The sequence below is a fragment of the Opisthorchis viverrini genome (genome assembly GCF_000715545.1).
Source record: "Opisthorchis viverrini unplaced genomic scaffold opera_v5_735, whole genome shotgun sequence".
NCBI lineage: Eukaryota > Metazoa > Platyhelminthes > Trematoda > Opisthorchiida > Opisthorchiidae > Opisthorchis > Opisthorchis viverrini.
This window is the reverse complement of record NW_008752355.1, coordinates 38,128-47,976: the sequence shown is the minus strand read 5'-3', so window position 1 is coordinate 47,976 and position 9,849 is coordinate 38,128. Positions and strand designations below refer to the sequence as shown.

The following is a 9,849-nucleotide window of genomic DNA, read 5'->3' as shown; positions in this document are numbered from 1 at the left end:
CTTTTGTTCATAATGAGCTGCACCGAACCTTGAGGCAAACTGAATGGCAGTTGCATGGCTATCGAAATGTATGCTAACCACCATATGCAACCGGATAGCACCCATGTGTCCAGTGGACAATTATTGCTTTCCGTGGAGTATTTGGTCAACGTCGTCAGAGTTAGATTCTTTATCTTAGACGTCTTACACACCCACGTTTACTAGTGCAGAGTTAGTTGCTTTTTCTTTATTTTCAAACAGAACGGTCGGAAAACCTTTCATGCTTCTAATGGGTATGATCTGACTTTTGCAAGGTTTTAAGTGATAATATTCATTGTCCCAACCACTTGAAATAACTAAAATAATGCCCCATACATTGGTGACGTTCGCTAAAAGTTCGGACTCCTTGCAGTAAGATGTTGTACCCAAACGTCCTGGGAAGTAATTGTGATCAAAGAGTGCGCACACTACCTACGATCTTTAAGAAACTTATCCAGTAATTATCTAAACATCCCACACTTATTGGACGTTTGATTGGCTCAAAACTTGTAATATAGAGCGGTGCACGTGATAAAACTTTTCCTATTTCAAAACTAGTTTGACCGAAGTGGTTGCAGAACATCTGTGTGTGAAGAAGAATGTGTAAGACCGTGAGGCTAAAGCCCAGCAAACAGAGAGTATGACAACTTTTTGGCTCGTAAAGGTACTAGTAATCCCAAATGAAATACTCTCAGAAGCCTAATAATGGCGTACTATCACAGTCGACGTTGGGGATATAAAATGGCCTATTATCTAGGCTTTATTACGTACACGCAGTATTGATGCGAGGTTCTAAGGGAAACAGCATATTTTTAAAGTAAACTGCTTCAAACAAATCAGTAATATATAAAAGAAAATATGCGAACTGGATACGCACAGAAATTACGTAGTTGTACTCTTATCACAATGCAACGGCTGTCCAGTTTTGTTTAATCCACCATACGCTTAACCTCAATTATGCTTGAACGAGCGATATGATGTGGACATCAACTATTTTCCGGTTAACTGAAGTTGTTGTTCTGTTTTTTTTGTAACTAAATCACTAGAGAAGGCACAAAGCATTTGAACAAAAAGTTTGTTGAGGTAGATTATGCGTTAAGAGCACACGTCAGAATAACGGCAGATGCTATCGTTGGATGTAAACAATACATGAGTTGAAACCAGCAAATGTTAGCCAGCTGTTAAGCATAGAGTGTAAGTCGCCAAAATGGGGCCTTCCAAAAAGCCTCTTTCTCAGCAGTAATCTTCGCAGTCAGAAGTCGAATAGATTAATCTCGCTCTGGCTGGAGCACTTCTGCCCTGCATTTGTGAGGATACACAGTGTGCTCATTAAATTTCACGAAGTTCAAAGCAGACAGTTTGTTGGGCGATTTAAGGCATTTTCCTTAACCAGTTGCCTATTTGCTGAAAATCAGTATTTTGTAGATAGCCGATGTGTCACCACTTGGAGCTGCAGCTTCCGATCGACTTGTTTACAACGACTCAAGTTCTTGGTTTCCTATGTGCTGCAGTGAGCAGTTCGGTCGAAGCCAGGAACTTACTCTGATTTTTTCTGCGCAATTTATTTTGAGATATATTTTTACTTTTTGCACAACTCAAGTGTATTACATCAAACCTAAGATCTAATTATTCACGACAATGCAATCCTCTAAAAAGCGTATTTTAGCACTGGTGAAGTTAATAAAAATTCATAACAAGATGTCTCCCTCACAGAGGTCACTGGACAATAAGTTGTCCGCGTTCAGCACCGATATCTTAATTAATAAGGTTTTGCAGTGACACAACTGAACAGGGTTTAGGAATTCTATGGTGCAAAAAAGACTGAACATGCCTACAACTATGGAATATACAGAAAATTATGATGGCACTGATGTGGACCCCCCGGTAGCGTGCTAATGTATTTCGTTAACAGCCATGAGAGCATTTTGGCTCCATAGATAGATTACTGAGGTCCCATAAATTTTAGTGCCGGTATTCGTTGTCGATTTTGTGTATCGATCTTTTTTTACTATGTGCAACTCATCAAGTGTTGTGCTTTCTATAGATCAAATAAACGCCTGCACTTTAGGACTTAGCAGTGAGTCCTAGTCTATCGTCTACCAATCGGCTATTTTATAGGCTGACCAAGGCAGCCTTGGTTATTTTACGATGTGAATTTTCACGATCAACATCTTGTCTTAGTCAAATGAAAAATAACTAATCTGAATGTGAGCTGAAGTTTGTTATGTAGGCACGCTTTTGGAAAATATTATCAGAGCGCTGGTGTTTTCAAGGCTCTTGACGGATAAAACGAACATAACGACCACGAACGCGTTGAACGTTTCACGTTATTTTGTAGATTGTCTTATCCCACGAATTTATCTCTTTGTAGGGTGATTGCGTGTCTAAAATCAAATATGATATCTGATAAGCTGTTAATTGGATTTTGTCTTGCCTATACATCTGCAATTGCGGAAGGAATACCCCCACCTGAATGTACCGTTATTACTTTTTAATAATTTATTATTGCAGCAGCGACGTGAATATAAAAGCTTCAAAACAAATTTACGTTAATTGCGCTTCCAGAGAAACATATAAATTTATAAAATTCCACAATGAAGTTTAACAATAATTTTTCAAGATTGCTACAAATATTCCTAGTAAAATGTAAGCAACAGTTTACGTTAACTAACTACTGTTGAAAAGGTGCTCGTGGATCGTGCGAAGTTTTAAACAATCATNATCATATATTAATTTGATAATCATCATGATTTTCAGCAACCTTAAATGCATCCCGTACACCAAGCGTCACTACTTGTATTGGTTTTATGCTGCAGTGGATTTTACAAAAGTTTTACACCTAAAGCACTCTACAAACAACCGATAGTCACACAACATTTCTGGTCAGTCGCCACAAGACGGAAATTTTGCTTCATGTTGAGCTGGGCGTCTAGTACATTCATTTGATTCTTGTCGTGAAAATACCTGCAAAACAGTAAAGCATCATTCGGCATACTGGTCAGGGGGATCTAACTATACGGACCTCACAAAATTTGGGCAACTACCGCATAATTTTTAGGAGGTGCGACATAACAGAATTTATTTTGGGGAAGCTGACACAGTCTAGCTTCCATACGTGCTTCACCGATGCCCAATCATTGTACAGGGATCAGTGCACTGAAATCTTGAACAATATATGTTTGTAAGCATTGGAAAACTTTCTTGTCAGGGTAAAGCATCAATTTACGTCATATACGGATTAAGCGCTGCCACGTGGCTTTCAGAAAAGTACACTGACACTGGTCGAGGTTATCATGTTATCAGAGATGGAAAACAAATAATGCAGACACAAGTCCTGAGTACGATCAGTTTGGCCAACTTATCGGGTGTGTGAAATGATTGAGACTTAATGGTGAATCTATTCAGTTAGACAAAATATTTGTAATAACTGCATTCGCCGAAGATGATAGTGTGTGTTATCGAAGGAGATAGCACAAAGCTCGAAGGATAACAGAAGCATCGATTCAGAGTGAAAAAACTCGCTTGTGATTCAAGGTGAATATATAGAGATATCTAACAAAAACGAGGACGTCAACGGGGAAATAACCCCGACCCTTTAGCGGGTATTAGGATACATGTTTGATACTGTGCTTTTATGTAACGTTTGGTTGATCTATTGGGTTCTCAATTATGCACGCTCCTCTGAATCCTAGATATGATGAATGTGTAATTTCGTACTTTTGTTCCCTTATTGACAGAATTGTTACAGAATGATGTGATGCAGCTAAAAGGTATGATTCATTCTGACGTAGATCTTGGAGCCTTCTTAAGTGGAAAAGTGCTCGCGTCGAAAATGAGGCGATATTTCTGATAAAAGACGTCTGCAGCTTGTGCTTGAAAGCTAGAAATATTAGCAAGGGAATAAATAATTGTAATATTTTTACAACAAAAGAGCTCCAAATTTATTTAAAAAACGTTGATGCTCTAGAACCAAAGAAGGCCCTTCGCGGTTAATTGCTGAAAAGTGACCGAGCAAGTTGATGCTCTAGAACCAAAGTGGACCCTTCGCGGTTAATCGCTGAAAAGTGACTGAGCAATCCAATAACACTTACATTTATTTGGAAGAAACCGGCCCTTCGACAATTCATGTGCCAGCAGCCTTTAATATCGACCTTGACGAGGAAGTATACTTGCGGAATCCACAGTTGTTTTACCGGAACACGCAGGCACATATAAGGGCAGCAGTATGCAAAATATAAAACGTGAAAACTTTTTCGCACAAGCACTTCAAATTTCAAGTGGTATGATGCTATCTGCGACACAGTTACAGAAAACGGATTAGGTAGACGGTCGTCTTTCACGCGTAACTGATACACATGATGGTCAAAATTATAGAGGCGGTACTTGCGTAGATGATTTTGGTCTACAAACTATGAAAATGTCAATCACTCGAATTTTGAATGTATCCGAGCAGCGGAAATTTTCCACTGGTCACTTGGTGATGTTCGTCGAGGAGCCGATCAGTTTTGGTCACACGGTGGAGGTGTTACATTTTTTGCTTCCGACACTTAGCGCAATTCGTTGTGGCTCAACGTAAAATATTCTTGCGCTAGTGATCTTATTTAAGTGCCAATATTTCTGGGAAACAGTTGCATAGAAATAGTATTTGATACAAGGTGCTACTGTGCTTTTCAGAACGCGAAAAGATAAAAAAATACTGTTTGTACATGATAAATCACGTTCCGTGGAACTATTAAAATGATCGCAAAGATTAACAAAGGACTTTCAGACTTACCACAGACGTGGTGCGTGATAACCGGCCATCGCCATCATTTAAATGAACAAAACGTTAACCATATATTTCAACAGTGCGGACCAATACGATTTTCCTATTTCTGTAGCACGAACGCCTGAATTTAACAATTCATAGTGAAACCCGTTAGTACGGTAGAGATTCATGAAGCTTCAACGAGCATAAAATTGCAATATAACATTCAGGCACAGTCTGAAAAAAATTAGCACTTTTGAACCAAGTGTGTCACACTAAGAAGAGGAAGCTGCTGGATGCATAAGAGCGATTGGATATGCTAGTCAGGTATTTTTGCAAGCCAGTAATTAGTATTACGGATTTCGCAGAAATGCGTGGTGGACAGTTTGGCCACTGTGCATCCGGGTCAGCTCGTGCGACGTTTGAGGTGTATGCTGTGCTATGCAAATGGCAGTGCTGATACATACTATTTTGACTTATTCTCAAAGATTTGTCTTCCACGGGTTACATTCCTTAAGAAGCACTCAACTGTCAACATAACAATATGACAATATAATTTTATTGCAAATTTACCCTTTTAGGGATTATTTATAATCATTTTTGGAGACAGAGGTGGACCGAAATTTTTATTAAGCGCCAATGATAACTGGAATTATTTAGAACCCCCGAAGAAAGCTGATGAAATATTTTGCTCACCAGTTTGAACTCTTCACCGTATCCAGCCTTTCAAAAAATCGCGCACATGCTAGAGGTGCAAACATTTTGGTGCTCTCCTTCACCAACAAACTGCGTTATTCGCTTACAACAATCGGAGACTCTAGCTTAGCCTAAGTTGGAATAATGTTTATTCAAATTCCAGATGTTCGCAGTATTTGCAAGCTTAAAATCTTGACTTATGTAATAATTTCTTTAATAACGGTTCTCCTTTGGACCTAGGTGCAACTTATTATTTTTTTTATTTTTCACAGACAAGCTAGTCCTTGTCCTATTTGGTCTTATTGGTAAGCCTAATTCAGTCGTTTTATATGGTTATAGCTTTTGTCCAGCCTCACTTGACAGTAGTGCTTGTTCATTTTGCGGTTTGATACAACCATGTACTCCATTGTTTGCCTTTAGTAATGGAGTATTAGAATCATAAATTCGGCTCGTCCGTTATCGCTCGGGTGTACGAAATTTCGAAAGTTTAACATGAATCATTGTTTTAAAAGCTGAGAAAATTTCAACAGAGTTCCACTGTTTGCGCCAAACATTATGTGGTCATTAAAATACAAACACATGGAAATTATTCAGAAATTCAGCCGGAAATTCCATGTTACATGAATTAGGCTCTGGCATCAGGCATCGAAATGTTCTCACTGGACAATTATCTGAACTACTTTTGTCTTAACTTCGGAGGAACCACAGAGCAAGAAATTTCAGAAGTTCAGGGTATGAATATCTAAACGAAGCGTATTTTCGTAGGTGAATGTCTTAAAAACATTTTGAATAACAAAACGTAGGAACAAAATATGCATAAGTGCAGATCATACCCGCACAGGACTAGTGTATTCAGCAAGAATTTGATTTAGGTGCAACAATTTTACGTAGCTCTTGAATTGTAAGGCACCCAAATGCTTCAAAATATTTGGGTATTTTGAACCTTCCCTACAATATCCAGTTTTATTTGCAATCGCACTAACACGCATATTCCGTTTTTGCCTCCTCCTCTCACATGAACAATTTTCATTGAGCAGAATGCACAGAATTTACGCTGGTGAAAGCGAGAGGCTCCACTTTTTCCTGAATACACCAGTAATTAACTTTTGACAGAATACTGACTAAACGATTAATATGTTTGTACACTGTTAGTATAGTGATATCCATCGTGTAGAAAATAGCCGATCGCAAAGGTCGATAATCACACACTTTCAGGTTATTCGACTATCCGTATATCCTGTATTTCGAACATCCGTTTGTGATGAAGTTGTTGACCGTACCACTGGTTTAATGGAATGCACATAGCCGCAGTTAAGCATCTAACGGTAACCAACAAGTCTAAGAACCAACCTGATTAATATAGCATTGAAAGTTCCCACTCAGCTGAGTCTACGCGTTTTGGGTATTTTTTTTTATTTAGAAAGTGACCTACGGGACTGCTTGCCATCATCCGATGATTGGGACCTGAATACTTAAGGCCACACAACTTTGTAAACACACTTGCTTGTGAGAACCTCCGAATTTACACAACAAACTTTAGGCAACCGCGAAATATTTTCACGGCTTTCGATAAACAGAAGGTGAGTTGCAAAAAGTGACGTATTTGGGCATCCTTAACTGCTTTGCTGGCCCGGGGTGCTGCAAATATCTGCAGAACAGCTGCACATAAAATATATTCGAAAAGAGAAATTTGAAATATTTGAGATGTGGTGCGCCATATCCAGCAACTGGGTTGACGTTGCAAGATCACGTGTTTGCTAGCAGCAGAATTATTTCCGTAAAATTTACTCGTCACAAATGTTGTTACCGGTGTCTATTGTTGAACAAAGCCTTTTACTGGCGGTAGGCAGTTATACATTTCATATGTGTTTAATTCGTATGTGCGAGTGTGGGCACTGTATTTATGCGTCCTCAATATATTTGTCTTCTTCTTCTAAAGGTATATAATCGATTGTATCATATAGGACGCATCAGCTAATTAGTTATATCGTAAAACGACTAATAACTTTCCATTGTAGAAATACATCCACAGTAACAGCGGGATTAATCATTCGCCTTCAATGTCTACTGATTTGGCACACAAATGCATGTATTGCATTGGTTTTCGCTATAGCAAAAGATAATGGAAATTATAATAAGTTTGCTTAAGCTTAAATATTAGCCGCATATTCTAAGCAAATTCAGGGCTGTATATGGCTGTCTATCAGTGACAACGTCGGGAGTGAATTTTGCAAGCTACAAATTTTTAGGCCTGTAAGTCGCTCACGTGTTCACTGAACATTTTTGGAATCCGCAACAGTGCAACTGGAAATACACAAGGACGTCCGGAAAAGTCGACTTCTTGATCAAGCTGTCGATCCAAAATATTTTTACAGTTGGGGACCAGGTGGGGATAAGCTTTGAAAAAGCTTCTATCTCTGTGGGAATGAAAACGTCAGTTGTAGAATGAACGCAAGGGAGCACTAGTTAAACAAATAGTCAACACTGATTCGTTCACAAAAATGAACTGTTTGGACAGGTACTAAGGTAGGGGAATGCACATCCAGAACATTTTGATGAATGCATTGCCAACAACCATGCCGAAACTCTCACCTTCGTCGGGGTATCACTGTTCATTTTTTTACGAATAAAGCGCTGAGTTTTATATGGCAAATTACACGCATGTGTACATCTTGTATCCATATTGTATATCGGGCAAACAAACGGTGTTATATAGACAAATATTTCATATAATATTCAGACGGATAAATAGGATACCGAAAACACCAGATTAAATATTGTGGTTTGTTGGTTCGCTTGACAATGATGCACAAGTATTTGGGTACTAGTCTTGATTCAAGCGATTGTGAGGAATAGCGCCACAAGAATAGCAGATTATTTTAATTTTAAACTGGGTTCAAAGAATCCTCCTGCTGTCAGCAATGAGCACGCAAAATAGACTGACTTGCGCATTTTGTGTATTGTAGAGGGAATATTTGTAGTCCGCCGAAGCGCAGTGCCGCGGATTAATTTGGAAGGAATAACCTACGGGCCTATCTATCACAGTCCGACCATATAAATGAGGTGCAAACAAAGAAGTTGATTTCACATAGTAGCAAATTTCTTTAGCAACATTACAATGTTGCAGATCGGAAGCAATGTTGCCTAAAGCATTTGAAACAATTAACCGCACAAGGCAACAAGTGTGTGCGTAAATGCGCAAAACATTATTCCACTTGACTGATGTGCGAGGAATATATAGACACTTCAGGGAGGGTTATTTTACCTGAACTTGTGGATTCCTCTCTTCTACTTTTATATTGTGCAACGCAATTCCCTCTTTTTTATTATTTTGGTTTGGGCCTATACCAGCCTTCTTGTTTTTGAACTGAACATAAGCTACTCGGTGACCATGTCATCAGATGTGTTATTCAAATTCACACGTAGCTTTGCTAGCTTTTAAATACTTGGCTTTGAGTCGGTGTGGATTTTAAGACCCTTTAGGAATTAGCAGTTCCTTAACCGGTGTATAGAAGCCGGCATAGTCCCACGATTTGAGGTTTGTAAAGCTTTATCATTTTATTATTGTACTTATAGTACCGCATTTGTAGATAATTTGAAAGACTTGGCTTCTGAGGTTTTGCGTGTAACCCGACGTGGCTGACAGATTACGGAAATCAATCTGCAGAACTTTTGCGGTGCCTTAATTGATTGTACTTCTACATCAAGTTCCCTTGCACGATCATACAACAGGGCCTCACATATCAGAACAACAAACCTTCGAGAAGAACCGTCATCCTAATGTGCCATGTGGAAGCATGTCTCTTGCGTCAGCAACCTATATACCGTTCCGGTTCTCTTTGAAATGTTAACAGTTTTACTGCGAAATAATAATCAAAAATTAACTGATCAACTGGGATATATAGTGCTTATTTCTTCAGTTTGTTAGCCCATCACCGGTGTCAAGATTTTCTTTGCATTGGGGCAGTTATACCTTTTGCATTTGCAGAGCAGCTATCGGAATATTATACAAATTTGAAAGGTAACACTGTTCGTGCCACGTTCCCACAACTATTGTCAATGATGCAATGTTTGCAAAAGTTTGCGGTGGATTATCACATATCCCTGTTATTCAAAAAGGGGCAAATGCACTTTATATTTTAGGGAAATATGATGATTTGTAACAACGACCACTTTAAATAATTAATCCAGCCCCCTGAGAGGGGCAATACGTTCTCTCTATAGCAGTTGCTAAATTTCCCGACATCTCTATATTGTGAGCCGAAAATCCGCGTAAAAGTTTACAAATAATTTTTTATTGTGTGATACTTGGACAAAGTGAGCAATCTATATAGAGGATATTGCGTATTGGTATGGTCGACTTATGTAACGAAATGTTTCACACCAAT

General features: G+C 38.8%; 1 protein-coding gene across 1 annotated transcript in view; it reads left to right on the top strand.

Moving 5' to 3' along the window:
- Positions 1 to 9,849, top strand: part of T265_15647 (hypothetical protein) — a gene marked incomplete at both ends in the record, with an annotated part of 16,881 nt that overhangs the window by 3,329 nt on the left and 3,703 nt on the right. Inside the window, one exon of the mRNA XM_009178857.1 lies at positions 5,734 to 5,766. Within this exon, the coding sequence (XP_009177121.1) occupies positions 5,734 to 5,766 (33 nt within the window). The remainder of the gene's footprint in view (positions 1 to 5,733; positions 5,767 to 9,849) is intronic.